Genomic DNA, 18,151 nt, shown 5'->3' with positions numbered 1-18,151 from the left:
CTCTTGCAAAGCCATGACAAACACTTTGATTGGGGTAGAAGAGAGGAGGAAAAGCCTCTCTGCTCTTGATAGCAATGGTGGAGCACGTGAGGCTGAGGCTGTCCTTGGTTTGCTGTGGCTGCCCCATCCCTGGCACTGTTCAAGGCCAGGTTGGATGGGGCTTGGAGCAACCTGCTCTAGTGGAAGGTGTTCCTGCCCATGGCAGGGGGTTGGAAGTCCCTTCCAACGCAAACCATCCCGTGGTGTTCTGCATGCCCACTTCATTGCAAGGCCTTGGCTGTGAAGCTGCAGAGCTTCTCCCTTCCTTACCTGGCTCTGGGGGGTGATGCTGTCCTGTCAGTGCCATTTATGTGCCTCTTTGCTTCAGGTACAACAGGCAGTGTGTTTCTGAGCAGTTCATTTGCTGCTGGTGCCATTGCCCATCTTCTGCCTGGAACAAACCAGAGCTGAGATGCTGCTGGGGGATTCAGCAACAGCTCCCAGTCATGGTGGTCGTGCCAACAACTCTTGTCTACTGTGCCCTGGATGTTGATGGTCATCCAGACCCACCGATGCTTCAGGAGGTCCAGCTGCCCCTCTGCTCCTGCCTGCAAAGAGTGGAATGTTCTCCAGTAAGCAAAATGGTAAGGGCAGAGATTTCCTCAGGTAATGAATGGCTTGATGTGATTTAATGAGGGCTTTCTGCCCAGCCTGCTGGCGTTGAGGACATCTGATGCCTCCTGTTCCATCACCTCGCTGGGGTTTGGTTTTTTTTAGCAGTGAGTTTCACTAAGTTACAGGTTATAATGAAGGATTTGGAGCCCGTGTGAGTCCATAAAATAAGTTAGAGGATTGTGACAGACATACTGCTTTGCAGGGGCAAGAGAAGCCCTGGAACAGAAGCTCCTGTTTGCATCTGGAGCTGGGGCTGTGCTGGGGAGAGCCAAGTGATGCAGGGGAATGGACTCACTTCGTCCACATGAACGCATCCACCTTTGTCCATGTGGTGGGTACAGGCCATCGCCTTTGGGTACCAGTGTGTCAGGTCCCTGCTCAGCATCTCCCCTGTCCCTGCCCTTCCCCTCCTGCTGCTCAGGGCAGCGAGTGGTGCTTGCAGACCCTTTCCTGGCTCTTGGCTGTCTGCTTCCGCGGCAGCTCCAGTTACGGGCTCCCAACCCCTTTTATCAGTGGGGGGCAGTCGGGGGGACCGTGAGGGGAAGGTTTGGGGGTGCTGGATGGAGCGGAGGGGCCGCTCCGCCGCTAGATGCCGCTAGGTGTTGGGTCCCGCAGCGCGGTGCGTATCCCTGCTCCCTGCGCGGAGCATCCATGTTCTTTCCTCCATCCCCGGCGGCATCCCAGCCTTCTCCCCCTGCAGTATCCATGTACTCTACCCTGGAGCAGCCCTGCTCCTATCCCAGCCTTTTTTCCCCCTGACGCATCCCTGCTTTTACCTCGGAGACTCCCCTGGGGCATCCGTCTTCTTTCCTCCCTTCTCTGGCAGCTTCCCAGCCTTCTCCCCTGCTTAAAGCATCCTTGCTGATTTCATGGGAGCATCCCAGCCTTTTCTCCCCTGCTCCTTCCCTTTTCCCTTCAGTGCACAGAAGGTGCCCTGAGCAGGCACCGGTGCTCCATGACTGAGCAGAGCAAGAGCTGTAAATGGTCGGTGTTGGCTCAGAGGCCGGATGAGGGCAAAGGCAGCCCCGGGATCCAGAGGGCTCTTGGCTGCTCTGAGTGCCACGGGCTTCCTGCCTGGGAAAGCTGCTGGGAGGCTGGAGAAGGAGCTGGGAGATGATGGTGGGGCCAGGCTATAGCCTGGTGGTGCCTTTAGCTGTGTCTTTAAGCCGGGGTCTGTGCTTCCCATTGAGTCCTGGCAGGAGGGGCGAAACTGCTGCTTGGAGTGGGTCTGGTTTGTAAGGAAACACAAGCCCTGCTCCCTGTGCACCACTGGGATACAGGATTCTCTGCTCCAGGTTCCCTCTCGGCACCCCGAGTCCCTTCTGTGTGGGTGACAAGCACAGGGGACTCGCAGACAGCATCTCTTCCCACCTGCAACCAGTGCTGCAAATGGAAGCAGGGAGGCAGAGCCAGGAGACGTTATCTCACTCCTTTCTAATGTTTTGGATAGGAAACAGCCTTTCCTGTCTCCCAAGGCAAAAGGCAATTCGCATTTCAAGAGGTCAGGACTCAGCTATTTCTTTTCACCACCTGAAATCGGCTATTAAAAGCCTTTTGGGAACCCAAACAAGGCACACAGAACCATGGCTTCTGCAGGCTTGAAGTGCTCCCAGCATCTCTGCTGCTGTGGAGGATGCTGAATGGAGGTGGCACAGGCACCGCAAGCTCCTCTGTATGGGTATAGCTGGGCTAAGGGGTGCAGGGGTCTCCCCTGGGAATCAGGGGGGTTTGCCCCTGTCCCTATGGCTTTAAAGAAGGCATAGGGGTGAATATAACTCAATACCCACCTCCCTGCACCCTCAGCCTGGCCCTCCAACCCCATCCTGCCTAATGAAAAGCCTCTGGCAGCCCCGCTCTTGGCTTTGTGTTCTCAGCTGCTGCCTCTGCTGCTTATTTATATTGGAGTTTGCATTAGCAGATGCACTCTGGGATATTCAATTACCTATAAAGAGCTGGAGCAAGGCAGCGCTGGAGCCATTGGGGGGGGGGGGGGGGGGGGGGGCTTTCTTCTTCCTCTCTTGGTTTTTGGATGTTTTGGGGGCTTTTGGGTTCTATTTTTAACTCGCTTTGAAGAGGCAGAGCAGTGGGGTTGGGTTTGAGCATCAGTAAACAGAAAGGGGGGTAAAAAAGGGGGGGGAATAAATAAATAATCCTGGTATGAAATGAAGCAGCTGGGTAGAAAAACGGATCTCCGGGAAGAAGGCAGCTCCCAGGGCTATTTATAGCTCTTTTGTTTCTCTCTCTGCCCCCCTCCTCTCCCCATCCAGGCTGTGGGTTCAGTGCGTGTCATTCCCACTGCTCTCCATCACCTCTCGAGGGCCGGGTGATGCCTTTCCTTCTCCCTTGTTTATGCATCTGCATCTTCTTCCTAGCACGGGGAAGGGCAGGAGCGATGATGCTGCCATCGCCCTCGGCTCCGGGTGGGAGAACAGGGGGGGCACGGGGCTGCAGGACCTATGGCAGCAGTGGGCTTGCCCCTTCCCTTTGCTCCTCAGCAGCGTTAGGGGCTGCTGTAACCCCCAAATCCCCCTTTGCCCACTGGCGCTGTGATCCCTGTAGCTCCAGGGCACTTTGGTGCATCTTCATCCTTTGGGATGCTGCAGCAACTGGGGCTGGAGGAGCCTTTGGAGATCATCAGGTCCTTCTCCTCCCCACGGGCACCGTCCTTTTGGATTAGATGATGGCCAAAGGTCCCTTCCAACCCTAATGATGCTGTGGTTCTGATCCTTCCTCAACCCATCCCAGCAGAGCTTTCCTCTGCTGCCCTCAAAGGCATCCCTCTGAGCCCGTATCCCTTGGCCCCAGATCTCCCATCACATCCCTCCTGGATGGTGCTGCTGCTCCAAGCCCCTTCTCCCCACACCCCCCAGTGAACATCCACGTGGGCTCCCATCTTTGTGCCTTTAGGGCCGAAATACATAATTCCTTTATTATTCAATTAGGAATTTAACTCACAATCAGGTGATCGCTTTAAGAGGATTTCCTATAAGGCAGGATTTGCATAACTGGGCTATGAGTAATATATTCCCTTAACTGGTTTATTCCTTTATCAGATTTCTCCCCCCCCTTTCTAAGCACTTTAATGCATTTACTTGCCCATTGTCGACACTTCTTCATGCTCTTCCTCCCTCCCCAAGCTTATGTAAATCCTCTGTAAGGCGTTTAATGCACCATGTGTGTCAATAGCACCGAGATGCTCACGACAGCATTAAGCTTCATGCATGTCCCCACTGATTAAGAGGGGTGGTGGGGCCAGCCCCCCTTTCAGCCCTCGCTATGGGGCCAGTGAAGGGAGTTGCGTTTGTCTAGAGAAAAGGCTGGAGCTGAAAGTAGCTCTTTTCTTTCGCAGGGCAGGATGTGAATAGGGAGCTGTGGGGCTGGCCTGTCTGCTGCTGTTTGCTGCTCTGCCACTCAGCTTTTGGGGTGAGGGAGGGGTGAGAGTGATGCGATGGAAGTGATGGAAGAGGAGAGGGATGAAATAACACACAAATCAATGCAAGCATCGATTTGCTTGCTGTCTTCTGGGTCTTCTTTTAGAGGGAGTTAACAGCCTTTATGGCCAGAGGGGCTAAATGTACCCATTGGGTAGGGGCATTGCCTCCGGAGGATGCATTTACACTGTTCACCATAGAATCATAGACTGGTTTGGGTTGGAAAGGACCTGAAGATCATCCAGTTCCAGCCTTGGTGCAGTGTTCACTCTGAAACCCACAGGCAGGCTTGGGCACTGGGAAGAGGGAAGCAGAGGGATAAGGGCAGCACAAGGGGCTGCATTGCCTCTAACTTGGGCTTTCCCTGTTTCCCCATCACCAGAGGGGCTCAGGCCCAAGGGTTTCTGTCACCTTTACCTATCTCCAAAGGAAGAGCTCTTCTCCCAGCCTGGGTCTCTAAAAGCCGGGTGAGTGGGAGCCGAACCAGCCCTTCCCTGCCCTTGTTCCCTCTGCACCCGCCGCTGATTGTCTCCTCTTCCATCCCATCCCGTGCATGCAGCAATTATGCAAAGCTGCAATCAAGGAGCTGAATTAGCAGCTCCTCTTGGATTAATTAATGAGGGATGCAAATCCCTTCCAGCACAGAAGGGAAGGGGGGACATGCAAAGGTTGTGGCACCCTCTATGGGTCTGCCCCACTCTCCCAGGTTGGTTTAACCTATTTGGGGACACCCACGTACCGGGATATCCACATGGAAGAGGTTGCTCCATGGCCTTGGGATGAGAGCTGGGTGCCCCAAAGCTGATGCTCCCCAGAGTGTTTAAACCCAGTACTTTGGGCCGAGAGCAATCCATCCTCCCATCCCAGTCCTGTTGGAAAGCTTGAGGGAAACTCCGTTAATCCACCCGGATTACCCGTGCCGTGCTCCCGCCAGCACTGGGGATTTCTGTTCGCCTCCAATCGGATTGTGACAAACCCTCTGCTTGCGTTGAGCAAATTCCCTGCCTGCTCCTTGCAGGCCCCCCGATAATCCCCCAAGTGTGACTGCAGCCAAGAGACAACATCCCTGATTAATCCCTGCTGTATCCATGCAAAGCCGGTGCTGCTGAGGATGCTCCCGCTGCCGGCACTTGCACGCTTGGCTGGCACTGGGAGAGACCCCAAGGGAAGGATGTGAAGGCTGCAATGCTATTTAACGGAGCTTTTCCAAGAGGGGGGTGCAGGCTTGGGAATGGTGTCCCATTCCTATGAAGTGGGAAAGACGGATGTGCAGGGTGGTTGGGAGGGTTTGGATGTTTCATCCCTATGGCTCTTCCCAGTCCTAGGTAGTGTCACCCACCCCGGCTGGTCCAGAGGGGACATGAAGTTGGGCACAGGCTGCCCAGGATGAGCACGGTTTGGATCAGGAGCTGCTTTGTCACTCCTTAACCAAGGGATGGACCATTGCTGTGCCCATATGGATGGGGATAACGGAGACGGCCACTTCCTGTGGTACCCAAGGGTTTAAAGCCCAAGGGCGGGGGGGGGGGGGGGGGGTGTTTGGGCAGTGGGGTGGGATGCAGCACCTGAAAGGTCTCTCCTTCCTCTCACCTCCATAGCAGCACTGATTAATGAAGCTGGAAGGGCAAGAGAAAGCTGCAGCACAGAGGATTGCTGGAGCCCATCCTAATCCAGCATCTCCAAGCCAAATGAGCCTGCAGCGTCTTATTCCACCCTGTGGGATTAATCAGTGCTCGACCAGGCTCCAGGCAAGCGAGGTGAGGCTCTGAATAGCAAGGACCCGTGGTGAGGTGGCTGCAGGGTGCTTGTTGGTTCACAGAGCGGAGCAAATCCCTCCTTGTATCCCAGCAAATGCTTCTGGGATGTAACTGCTCAAGCCAGGAGCTGGGAAAGGCAGGGAAAGGGGAGAAGGCAAAAATGCCTCTAAGAAGCTGGGGTGTGGGTGCAGGGATGCTCTGTGGCCCCTGGTTTTGGATGTAGGGTGCAGGGGAAGGCTCCAGGATGGGGATGGGTGCATGGGATGGGGTCTCTGGCCAGCTTTGCCCCATTGCACTCGGAGCATCGTGCCTGGCAGGCTTTCCTGGCTGCCAAAGTGGGTCAAGCAGAAACCCAAGGAGCATCCAAGCTCCCCAGCCTCGCGCCAGCTCCATCAGGGCTGAATTATTCAGGGCCAGCTTAAAAAATGGAAGAGCTCAGCCCACGGGATCCCCCTATGGCTCCATAGGGAAGGGGCAGCTCAACCTGCCTGTGCGCAGAGTGAATGGTGTCTGGTGGGGCTGGAACTGCCCTTAGGGATATGGAAGCAGAGAGGAAAGGACTCTGAGCTCTCCCTTATGGACTCATCTCCCTGTGGTCCCCTATAGCCCTCCAAGCCATAGAAGCTTCTTAGGGTACCCCAACACAGCTCTGTTGCACCCATAGCACAAAGTGCACCCCATTGTCCCCCAAAATAGGGATGAGGAGGTCGTGATTTTAGACAGGATGGTGGAACTCAGGAGCTTGTTCTTTGCCATAGAGTGTTCGCTTGCGGCATCTCCCCTGCGGCTCAGCCAGCACCAAATGCATTTGGGAGCTGAGATGCTCTCCTGAGCTCAGTCGCTTTTAAAGGACCCCCCCCTCCAGCTCCATACCTGGGGCTTCGGGATGGGGAGAACCGGCTCCTGGGGAGAATCCCTGCGGAAGGCAGTGAGTAATGCTGCCTGGCAAGCAGCAGGGCCTCAGCGGTGAGCCGTGAAAAGGCGAGAGCACAGATGCTTCATCTCATCCTGCTCTTTTAGTGCAGCTCTCGCGCTGTCTGGGTACCGAATAGGCTGGCACCCCCACCACAGTCACCCCCTTTTCGTAAGCCTCTTAACCCTGGAGGGGGATGATGGGGTCTGGTATAGGGTGAGGGGACCTACCCCAAAAGGAGTGCAGCGCTTTGGGGTTTTACTATGACTCTACTGAATGAGAGCTGAACAAAACCAGCTGAATTCCGCCTTGCCCTGGTGCACTGAGCTGTGCGAGTGCTCAGCCACGGGGCGGGGGGGAGCAGTCGGGGTTGTTTTGAGCCGAATCCTGGAGAAAAAAGGATGGGAATTTCCACCCGGTTTCTTTGCTGCCTGCGATGGGTTTTGCAGGAGCCCCGTCGGGCTCAGCCCCGCTCGCAGCCGGCTCCATCCCTCGTTTCCCATGCACTGATTTACACAACGCAGCCCGCACTGCCTGCGGGGACGTTGCCATCTCCAGCCCCGGCGCGCTGCAGCCCCAGTGCCTGAGCACGGACGGTGCCTCCTGCCCCCTGCCGCCCTCCAGGTGAGCAGAACCCGGCAGGAGCTGGTCCTGGGGACCCTCACCCAGCAAGGTGAGAGGGGGAACCTGTCCTGTGTCCCCCCCTCCCAGTCCCTTGCTGCTCCAGTGGGAAAACCCAGGAGCATCCAGTCCCTGTGATGCTACCGACAGCCTCGGCCAGCTCACCCCGCAGGAGAGATGGGGACACCCATGGTGTCCCTGCCTGGAGCATCCTCCCTGAGGACACACATCTTCTCTCCTGGTCCCCACTGCCCCACGCTGTTGGTTCCCTCCCTCCTCTGCTTCCACCCCCTGGTTGGTTATGGTGGGGAGCAGAGGTACCCCACTTGCTTCCCCAGAAAGCTGTGTTGTGCTAGCCAGAGCTTGCATCCATCCATCCATGCATCATCCTGTCCATCTAACTGTTCTTATTCTTCTGTCCATCTATCTATCTATCTATCTATCCACTTATCCATCCATCCATCCTACCTGTGCATCCCAGCCCATGCTGACCCCCGTATTATGCCAAAACCATTTACAGCGCGGGAAGGACCCTATCCATGCAAACCTCCTATCCATAAGGAAATTCCCAGGGCTTTCTCCCTAACGAATCCACCTTTGTAATTAGCTCCAGGCTTCCAAAATCCCCCCACGGCTCCTACAGGCAGTGCCCATGGGCGGTACCTATAGACCGGGGTAGGGATGCGCTCTGCTCGTTGGAAAACCCCTTCCTGCGGCCCCCGGGGCTCGGGGCGGGGGGGGTCCGAGGGGCGGGGAGGAGCTGCGGGCGGAGGCAGGGCCGGGGCCGGCCCCGCTCCTCTCTCGCAGCCGCTGCACTCGCTGCCGGCTCCGGTATGGCGGGGCCGGGGCCCGGCGGCCGCCGGTGCTGAGCGGGGCGAGCGGAGCGGTGATGCCGCAGAGCCGCCGAGGCGGAGCCAGGTAAGAGCCAACGCGACCTGTTGGGCACGGCCGGGTACGGGGTACGGGGCGGGGGGAAGCTGCATCCCCCAGCCCCATGGACCATCCATCATCCCCTGCCGGCTTCGGGCATCCTCCCCGGGCGCGGTCGGACACCGGCTCCGTCCATCGCGGAGCGTTTCCTTCATCCCGAGGATGCGGGATGCGGAATTCCTGCTCCTCGTTGCAACTTCCCTGCTTGCAAGATGTCGGGGGACCCTTTTGATGGAGCGAAAATCGCCTCTCTGCCCTGATGGGGGGGTGTGGGGTGTGTGTACACTGACACCGGGGTACAGCAGGGATAGGGACGTTGCTCTGTCCTGTCCCCGGGTGAGATCTCCCATCCCTGGTCGTGATGGAGAACCCCTTCTCTTCCCACCTTGGGTACAGAAGGGCAGCAGGGCCCAAGACCCATGGAGACGGGTTTAAATCCAAAGGGAGGGGAAAATCCGCTTTACAACAGCGTAGGGATGCTCAGAGCAAGGGAGGCAGACCTGACCCAGCACCACCGCTGCGCAGCGCATCCTGCTCCGCTCCTGGCCCCAAGAAGTTTGGGCCACAGTAGGTACAGGGTGTTTCCAGGCAGCATGTTCTCCAGCTGGGATCTCTGCTGTGGAAAAAGCCTTCAACAGGCTCTCCCGGCATCCCGGGGGATGCTTCCCACGGCGTTTTATTCCCTGGGGTAGCAGCAGGCAGAGGCAGGTGGGAATCACAACCAGCTCCTCTATGAGCAGCGATGTCTCCAGCCAAAATCTGCCCCACGGGGGATGCTCTGTGCATGATGCTCTGGGATGGGATGGGATGGGGGGGTCTCGGGTGCATCCTGGCCCCATCCAGGCCCCCACCGGCACTGTGGCCTCCACACATCCTCGGGGATGTGGCAGCGCCGCACAGTGAGCGGATCCGTTTTGGGGTCTGGAGCGGTGCTTGCAGGGTCGGTGGGTACCACATCTGACATCCACCCCAGGGTCCCCCCCTATCTAACAAACAGCCAAGGGAGATGCTGGCAACACTCCCCCTGGTCCTGCAAACGCCACGGCTGGCAGGAGAGCAGAGAAATCACTGCCATTGATTTTGCCTCCCTCAAGCTGCTGTCTTGGAGGAGATTTATCGTGTGTGCAGCATCACCCCCCCGCCTTCCCCGGCCGGGTGGGCTGCGGGAGCAGGGGCAGGCTGGCATCTAGCGACTGGTACTGGTAAGGCAGAGCAGACCCCAGGGCCTGGGCTTGGTCCCAAAGGGATGAACCGAGGTCTGGGAGGCTGATGCTGGAGCATCACATTGGGGAGCTCATTTTGGGCTGTGTTTGATGTGGATCCTCTCAGGTTCCTGTGGTCTCCCTGGCAGCTGTCTCCTTGCTGTGCCATGGTCCCTTGGAGAAGATATGGAATATTCACCTTACAAGAAAGGTCCCATCCCATCTTTTCTCCCTGGAAAGGCTGCAGAAATGCATTTGCTGAGGCAAATGGCTCTGCCCCAGCCCCAGGCAGCAGAAAAGGGGCATAAACCAGAGGAAGCGTGTGCTGCTTGCACGGAGCAAGAACGTCCCGAGGATCTTCCTCAGCATCCACCCTCCAGGAATGCTTTTCCCCCATTAATTTCTCTCATTGCTTTTGGAAATGGCACCAGTGTTTGGCACTGGGAGCATCCCGGTGGATCTCTTCACTCACCTTTCAAATCCCTGCCCAGTGGGTCCAAGACCTCCCTTTTCCTTAGGGAAAGCATCTTTCCAGGTGGATGAAGCCCACAGGATCTGCAGCGGTCCAGCGGGGTGGTGAAGGCTCAGGGTCACCCATCCCTTGTCACCGCTCTCCCCCTCAGGTTGCCCATGATGGGCTCAGTGGGATCCGAGCGCTTGAAGGAGCTGAGCCCAGCGGGAACGCCGGAGGGGAACGTGGTGATGAGCTTCAGCTTTGACAGCTACCAGCTGGAGGAGGACGAGCTGCAGCGGGGCAGCCAGGCCAAGGGCGTCCTCACCTTCATGGAGCCGGGTGAGGGCAGGCACAGCCAGGAGATGGGTTCCTTGCTGCATTCCCATCCATTTAGGAGCCTCCTGGGATGGGTTGAATAGCCACAAATGGCCCAAAATGCACAAAATGACCTAAACGGGCATTTTTTTTTTGGCAACCTGTTTGTGCCCATGTGAAATACATTCATTTAGGGAAGGAGTTTCCCTGTCCTGGGCCCGTTTCTTTGTGCGATGCTGCTCTGTGGATGTGACAGCACCGTCAAGGCTGGGCTCTGCTGGAGGTCCTGGGGGGGCAGCAGTGCCGCTGTCACGTCTCTTCTTTTCCTCTTTCTTTCCCTTTCTGGGGCAGTTTCTGAGGATCCCGAGCCGCAGGATCGATACCATGGGATTTACTTTGCCATGCTGCTGGCCGGGGTGGGATTTCTCCTGCCGTACAACAGCTTTATCACCGACGTGGACTACCTACACCATAAATACCCAGGTAGGTCTCCAGCAGCACTTCCCCAGCACCCCAAAACTGGGAATAACTTGGCGCTGCTTCCACAGGAGCCGGACCCATCCGTTCCCCATCATCTGCCTCTCCACAGGGACCTCCATCGTCTTCGACATGAGCCTCACCTACATCCTGGTGGCCTTGGTGGCCGTCATCCTCAACAACGCACTGGTGGAGCTGCTGAGCTTGCACACCCGGATCTCTGTGGGTGAGTGGGGGGTCCCTGTGCCCCTCGGCACAGCCCCACGCTGTGCCTCCCATCCCTCACCTCCATCTCCCACCCGCAGGCTATCTCTTCGCCCTGGGGCCACTGCTCTTTGTCAGCATCTGCGATGTGTGGCTGGAGCTCTTCAGCCGCAGGCAAGCCTATGCCATCAACCTGGTGGCTGTCGGGGTGGTGGCCTTTGGCTGCACAGGTATGTGGGACACTGGTGGTGTCCTTCAGATAGCGGTGGGAGAGCAGCCCCATCCCCAAGAGCCATGGTACCCTGGGACACTGTGATCGCTATCACTGTAAGATGATACTCAAGTCCCTGCTCCATCCCCTCCACCTCTGTCCAGGGCCACCAGCACCAAACTCTGCACTGGTTCCCAACACTGATCCCGGCCACTACGATGGCTTTGAAACCATTTGGGCCACTATGGTGGCTTCCCAAGGCCCTGCTCCTGGTGGGGCATCCAAGGGAGGGCAAAAAGCCCCCTTCTCTGGGGCAAGGATGCTTTGGGAAGGAGGCAGCTCTCAGGTGGTTAGCACATGGGTTTCTTCCCTCTCCCTGGCCTTTCGGCTGCTGCAATAAACCCTCCTTGTCCTCTCTGTGCATCTCTCCTGAAGTGCAGCAATCCAGCTTCTACGGTTACACGGGGCTGCTGCCCAAGCGCTACACGCAGGGGGTGATGACGGGAGAGAGTAAGTATCCCATGTCCACATCCATTTGGGATTGCTTTGGGGGGGACCCTCCTGCTGCCCCAGTGACTCAAACCCACTGTCCCCAGCACAGCCCAAGCATGGTTGCCAACAGATCAGGGTCCCCCACAGCAAACTGAGGTGTTTAACGGTGCTTAAATCATTGGCACTGCCACACCGAGATCACCAATATCACCACTGGTGGCTATCCCACACATAGAGCATCACACGCATGCAGGAGGGAGCTGATGGGTGTCCCTGAGCCCACGGCTCTCCCCTGCCACCAGGCACCGCCGGGGTCATCATCTCGCTCAGCCGCATCTTCACCAAGCTGCTGCTGTCAGACGAGAAGGAGAACACGGTCATCTTCTTCTTCATCTCCATCGGCATGGAGCTGACGTGCTTCATCCTCCACCTCCTCGTCAAGCGCACCCGCTTCGTCCGCTACTACACCTCCTGCTCCCGCAAGGGTCTCCCCGAGGCAAGGGGCGCCGGTGACCACGGCACGGGCTACCGCGTCCACCACGATGTCACCGCGGAGGACATCCGCTTCGTAAGCCAACAGTGGGCTCCCCCGCTGGCCCCCGGGGTCCCGTCGGAGCTCAGCACTGGTGTCCCCTCTCCCCCCATCCAGGAGAACAGGCAGTGGGGGCAGCCCAGTCCCCCTCGGGGCAGCCCGGGCCATGAGGCTGAGCTGGCTGGAAGCGGCACCTACATGCGCTTCGATGTCCCTCAGCCCAAAATCAAGAGGAGCTGGCCCAGCTTCAGAGGTGGGTGATGGGTTTGGGGGCAAGCAGTGCCAATGGGGTGGGTTTACAGTATTTTGCAGGGGAGAATGAGCAATTGGTGGTGCAGAGAGTTGGGGAACGGTCATCCCATTCTCGATGCCCAAACCCATGGGGTAATCTCATCTTTGGATGAGGTTAGAGAGCTACCAACTGCTTGGGGTTCAGGCAAGACCCCTCTGAGGCTCTGCAAAGGAGGAAAAGTGCAGGTTTTGGCTGAGCTGTGCTGCCCATCCCTGCCAGACATGCTGCTCTACCGCTACGTCGTGTCCCGCCTCATCTGGGCCTACATGCTGTCCATCGCCATGACCTACTTCATCACACTGTGCCTCTTTCCCGGGCTGGAGTCGGAGATCCACAACTGCACGCTGGGGGAATGGCTCCCCATCCTCATCATGGCCATCTTCAACCTCTCCGACTTCGTGGGCAAGGTAGGAGAGAGGCCAACACCAATGCAATGGGCTCCTCTTGTTGTGTCCTCTTCCAACGCCGCTTGGCTCCACCAAGGGTCATTTCCACCCCATGCTGCCCCATTTTGGGCACCACGTTGCCCTCCCCAGCCTGCTCACCATCCCCATGGTCTCTGTCCCTGGCTGCAGATCCTGGCTGCCCTGCCCTATGACTGGAGAGGAACCCACCTCCTCGTCTATTCCTGCCTCCGCGTGGTCTTCATCCCCCTCTTCATCATGTGTGTCTACCCCAATGGAAAGCCCACCTTTGGCCACCCTGCCTGGCCCTGCATCTTCTCCCTCCTGATGGGCATCACCAATGGCTACTTCGGCAGCGTTCCCATGATCCTGGCTGCTGGCAAAGTGAGCCCGGAGCAGCGGGAGCTGGCAGGTAAGACCGAGCCCTCTTGGGAATCCCATGTGGGGTGTCCAGAGCACCCTGACACCCTGTGTCCCTTCCCACAGGGAACACCATGACCGTGTCCTACATGACAGGCTTGACGCTGGGCTCAGCTGTGGCCTATTTTGCCTACAGCCTCACCAGTACATCCCACAGCAGCTGTTTCTACACCGAGACCTCCAACAGCTCCTTTACATTGGGGTACTGAGCCCCATGGCAGGGTGACGGGGACACGATGGGACCTATTCCCACCATGGTCCCCACTGCCCCGCCTGGTCCATGTCCCTCCATGGGGAGGGAAGCTGGAGCCAGAAAGTTGTCCCAAGGAGGACAGGGACCAGAATCCTGTTGGCATGGAGCTGTGGCATCCAAAATGGCCCATGCTGTTCAGGGCCACCTTTTAGGGTGACACTGCTCTTGGGGGGCTCCCCATCAGTGATAGGCAAGGGGGTGTCTTCTGAGCCAAGCCATTGCCAAGAGGAAGAAAAGACTGCCAGATGCCAAAGGGAACAGGACCAGCACTGGGGAGGAGGGTGATGAAGGGCTGGTGAGGAAACGGAGGAGCAAGAGAGGAAGGAAAAGCTCCTTCAGTCCCCAATGGCTTTTGGAAGGTGGGTCTCAGCTTTCACTGATGGTACTGCAGGTTTTCACCAATAGCTTGAAATCACAATCCCTCCCCGGATGTGCCAATTGCTGTGTTAAAAACCCAACTCACAAAACCACCTTTTTTTGGGTTATGTTTTGATTTTCCCATCCCCCCAAACTCTGAGAGAGGCAGGGTCTTGTCTTCCCCTGCCCCACTGCAATGGGGCAGAGGTGGGTCTCAATGCCACAGCACTGCAGATGCCACTGCTGAGCTTTCAGGGCTTAGTGCAAGGGCCGCAAGTAAAGCTGATGCTGTATCGAATGTCTTTGCCATGATGCCCAACTTGGCTGAGCTAGCCAACACATACGTGGGGATGCCTGCTCCAGGCCTGTGGGGTCTTGGGGTACCCCTTGTGCTGCTCCCCATCTCCCGGGTCCCCTCTGTCACCTGGGGCAGCTGGACTTGCCACCAGGTCCCATCGAAGTGCTGCAGAAGGCAGCAGCAAGCAGGAATGGGCTGAGCAGAGCAGAAACCAGCTGGAGAAGGTGCCAACACCAGAGGCTGATGCTTTTTGGGACCGGCAGCACCTCACTGTGCCAGGAGTCGGTGGTGCCACCTCCTAAGAAAGCAAAGCCAAGGGATGGAGAAGGCAGCGAGCACCAGGCTTGGCACCATGAACACATCAGGGTCTCACCATGCCAAGCCCCAACAGAATGAGCAGATTCAGTGTTTCACCCTCAAAACATCACTCCTGCAGGGCTCAGGGTGCAGGAGTGTGGTCACAGCACTCGCGCCCCTCCTGCCCCACAGGACCTGTGTGTCAGGGTATATCCTGTCCATCAGAGGGATGGGGTCTCCCCAGAGCTGAGCCAAAAGGCGACCATCACCCCCAAGGGGAGGCAAAACCCGCCTGTTAGAAGTGAGACAAAGAACAGATGCTTCGTGGGGCTGCTTTTTTTGGTTGTGGTTTTTTTGTTTGTTTTTTTTCAATTAATTTTCTTTTTTTTGTTATTTTTTTATGAAAAAAAGAAAAGATCACACGGAGTTCTCCAACAAACAGAATGCCAAAAAAATCGTTTTAAACAACAACAACAACAAAAAAAAAAACAACATAAAACAAAGAAAGACAAAAACCTGGCTCTCCTTTCCTCTCGATTGTCTGAAATATCCTTGTGTTCCATAGAAGGCAGTGGGTTTTAAGTGCTTTCTATTTAACATTAGCATAAAATCTCTTATTTCTCTCTCTCGCGCGCGCTCTCTCTCGCTCTTTAAAATAGGCTCACACAATTTGCTTCTACAAGTACAGTACACGTTGAGCGGGGGGGGGTGGGGGGGTGGGTGTGATGTGTGCCTGTTCCCAGATCATTTACAATCACAATCCAACAGGAAATAAAAAATAAGATTCTGAAGGTCAGACTGTGTTCCTTTCTCTCGCCGTGGAGTTGGGCCTTGAGTTGGGGTTTTGTTGTTATCGTCGTTGTTGTTGCCTTGGTTTCTTTTTTCTTCCTTTTTTTTTTTATAATTCCATAATTTTTGTTTTCACAGTTTTAAAAAGTTTATATTTATATTTATATATATATATTTATATTTATAATTAAAAAGTTGAATCCATTTAAAGTCTTATAATACAGGAGGGGCTTAACGAGTCTTTCGGTACATTAAAACTGTACAGGTTAGAACCGTCGCTACGCGCCACGGCGCCGGCGGCCCGGGCTGGAGATGGTACGAGCTCAGCACCATGTGGTTTGTTTTAAGGACGAGGGGTAGCGTTGGAGGGGTGACCCTCTCCCCCCCTTCCCCCAAGCCCTGGCCTCCAGTCTCCAGTACCAGGGTGGAGAGTTTTCCATCTGTCCTTGTCCTAAACGTCTCCCCACCGGAGCCCGGGCCGGGCCCCGCTCCACGTCCTGGCAATGTGTAGTGCGAGTCGGTGGTTGCAAAGATCAGTGCGTCTCTTGGAGTTGTGTTTTTAAGTGCAAGGATGTTCCGTCGTCGCGTGGTTCTCCTCCAGTTGTCCCAACCCTGGTGATGCCGAAGGTCTGGGATGCGCCCAGCGGGAGCGAGGCAGCGGGTCAGCTCTGCAGAGGTGATGGTGGTGGTGGTGGCTCTCCTGGAGCCGTGGGGAGGTTGGACGGCTGGATGGAGTGAGCTGGATGGTCCCATCCTGAGCCCAGGGTGGCAGCGGGGCTCTGGCTGTGGCAATGCCACAGGTGGGGATGGTCAGGCTTCACACTATCCTCATTCCCTTCAAATGGTGAGCAAGGGCCTTCCAGCAGCTCCACATCTCTGCTCAGGCAAGGCATAGGGCATAAAGCTGGGTGAGGGATGCCAAAATCCAATGGTCTCCTGCACTCCAAGCACCAAGCAGCAGCTTTTCCCAGTGATATCCTGCCCTCCTTCACTGCATGCTCCAAGATGAGCTCTTTGTTCACCAAGCGTCAACCCCTCGCCATGCACCTGCTCCCCCAGTGCCTTTTCCAGGGCAGGAGGGACACAGAATGACAGGGGAAGTAGGTCCAGACTGTTTGTTCAAGGCAGTGGGAAGGCAGCAATCCAGACTGGGTATTGGCTCGTCTTCCCAGCCTTCCTCTTCTGCCATCTCTATGCTGGGGAATCTCTGCCCCTTCGTGCTCCGTGTTGCTGGGGCCTCCAGGGGAAGGGAACTGCAAAAAGGCGCCGAGAGGATCGAGATGAGGCGCTGAGAGAGACTCATCTCCTTTCTCTTTCACCCTGTCCTTCCTAAAGGGTCATGCGGAACTAAGCAGGAAAAGGGAATATAAGGACGGAGAGGAGCGTCTGCAGAAGGCTGTCAGGTGTCCTTCCACATACAGGCGGCTTCCGAGTTACCGATGGGGGCAAATGACACAAAAGGGATCCCTCCTGCTGGGGGGGGGGGTCCCGCTGGTGAAATGATCACGAGACCCATGTGCTTTCCTGGACCAAAAGGAGGAAGGAAGAAGTTGGTCAAGTGTCACCTTACTTAAAGCCACTTCCAGAAGAGCCTGGGGCTTCAAACGCCACCACCTCCCAAGAGCATCTTCCTCAAGTCCTGAAACTGCTTCCCCAACCCCTTTCCTTCAGCCCTCTCCTTCCTCCTCCTGTCTCTCGCGCTCTCCTGTCCGTAGTGTGACACAGAATTCATGAGCATTGAAAGAAACAATCATGTGGTCTGAACAGGCACGTCCTCAGGTTTGTCCCGTCCCTTCCCAGGGGGTGGCACGTGTCCCCTGGGCGGTCAGCAGATGACAGGGACCCCATCGGTGTTGAAGATCATGCCCGTAGTGGGCTCGTAGGTCCCTGCAAGGTAGTAGAGGTCCTCACTGTCTTGGTATTTCTTTGTCTTTAGCATCTGCTCATATTGATCCAGGCCAACAACAAGACACTTGTGTGAGATGGTCTGGACATCGTTTTCATCCACGTGGGAGGACTGGTAGAGGGCTCGCTGTGTAGCAGGAAGGAGGGAGATGGAAAGAAAAGCAGCAATTAGATCTCACAGCATTCACAACATCACCTTCAACATGCAGGGAAAACATCCATCATGACTGGCTAGGAATTGTGCTCATACTCGAGCAGAACTCCTTATTCATCTCCACTCCCAGCCCCAGGGAGGGACACTGGGAATCTGCACGGGCCCATGGGCACAGTGGACACAATCCACCCAGCAAACTAAACCTGAGCCCTCCTTGCTTTCACTCAGCTCCCACTGATGAGAATGCCGTGTCTGCTGAGCACACAGACAGGGGAATACAGAAGCCAGGAGTCTGTCATCCTCAATTCAGAGATGGGAGCTGGATACCACCCCCCTGTTCCTCCCAGCCCCCAGCACATGCAGCTAATCCCGCCCTCCCAAAACACCCATCCAAAATCCTGGACACTGAGGACTCAGCAGCTGAGACAAAAAGTAAGAGCCAGAGAATCTCAGGGGGCACCTCCCCAGCAGCATTTGTTACTAAGTCCCCAGCATCCCTTCCCAACCTCACCAACCTCCATAAAGTCCTTCCTCTGGCTGGATGCCTGCAAAGCTGTGGACAGACTCCTGCCCGACTTCTGATCCCAGCGCTGTGTCCAGGAGGAGGAGAAAGCAGAAATGAAAAGCAGGTGAGTGAGTTGGGTTTTCCATGCTATTACCTCCTACCACCACAGGGTACCTTTAAAGTCTCAACCTCTGTCCCCAGCCACTGGTAATAAATACTAAGAGCCTACTGTAAATCACACTCTGCATGTGTGCAAGACTGTCACTGAGCACCAGGCCAGTAGT

At 56.3% G+C, this 18,151-nt stretch overlaps 2 protein-coding genes across 8 annotated transcripts in view; one reads left to right on the top strand and one right to left on the bottom strand.

Annotated features, from left to right (window-relative positions):
* Window positions 1–5,698: 5,698 nt before the first annotated feature.
* On the top strand, window positions 5,699–13,748 carry SLC29A4 (solute carrier family 29 member 4). 4 transcript variants are annotated; one of them, XM_057416852.1, is made up of 11 exons: window positions 8,207–8,294; window positions 10,132–10,301; window positions 10,629–10,760; window positions 10,867–10,980; window positions 11,060–11,188; window positions 11,605–11,679; window positions 11,964–12,229; window positions 12,311–12,446; window positions 12,705–12,892; window positions 13,061–13,301; window positions 13,376–13,748. In XM_057416852.1, the coding sequence occupies exons 1-11, from the start codon at window positions 8,266–8,268 to the stop codon at window positions 13,516–13,518; spliced, it is 1,623 nt and encodes a 540-aa protein (XP_057272835.1). In that variant the 5' UTR covers window positions 8,207–8,265; the 3' UTR covers window positions 13,519–13,748. The 4 variants fall into 4 exon arrangements, with proteins under 4 accessions (XP_057272833.1, XP_057272835.1, XP_057272832.1 ...); XM_057416850.1 differs by lacking the exon at window positions 8,207–8,294 and adding an exon at window positions 5,699–5,842 and having other exon boundaries at window positions 11,964–12,446; XM_057416849.1 differs by having other exon boundaries at window positions 11,964–12,446.
* A 1,628-nt stretch (window positions 13,749–15,376) lies between these two features.
* The window catches only part of TNRC18 (trinucleotide repeat containing 18), a 55,903-nt gene continuing 53,128 nt past the window's right edge, over window positions 15,377–18,151 (bottom strand). For all 4 annotated transcript variants that reach the window (XM_057416806.1, XM_057416807.1, XM_057416809.1 and 1 more), the window contains 2 exons: window positions 17,878–17,952; window positions 15,377–17,335 (listed from right to left, as the gene is read on the bottom strand). In XM_057416806.1, the coding sequence (XP_057272789.1) occupies window positions 17,129–17,335; window positions 17,878–17,952 (282 nt within the window). In that variant the 3' untranslated portion in view covers window positions 15,377–17,128. The remainder of the gene's footprint in view (window positions 17,336–17,877; window positions 17,953–18,151) is intronic.

This window comes from Pezoporus wallicus, unplaced genomic scaffold (assembly GCF_028554395.1).
Source record: "Pezoporus wallicus isolate ANWC-B61680 ecotype Strahan unplaced genomic scaffold, APGP_CSIRO_Pwel_v1 scaffold_7392, whole genome shotgun sequence".
NCBI lineage: Eukaryota > Metazoa > Chordata > Aves > Psittaciformes > Psittacidae > Pezoporus > Pezoporus wallicus.
The sequence above is the reverse complement of the archived record's forward strand: the minus strand, read 5'-3'. Positions and strand labels throughout refer to the sequence as shown.

What these genes read in the sequence shown, in the direction of transcription:
- SLC29A4 (XM_057416849.1), top strand. Translation starts at nt 8,266, where the DNA reads ATGCCGCAGAGCCGCCGAGGCGGAGCCAG. An exon ending in TCTCCGACTTCGTGGGCAAG is followed by an intron (nt 12,893 to 13,060) that starts GTAGGAGAGAGG and finishes CCCTGGCTGCAG; the next exon opens with ATCCTGGCTGCCCTGCCCTA. An exon ending in GGAGCAGCGGGAGCTGGCAG is followed by an intron (nt 13,302 to 13,375) that starts GTAAGACCGAGC and finishes CCCTTCCCACAG; the next exon opens with GGAACACCATGACCGTGTCC.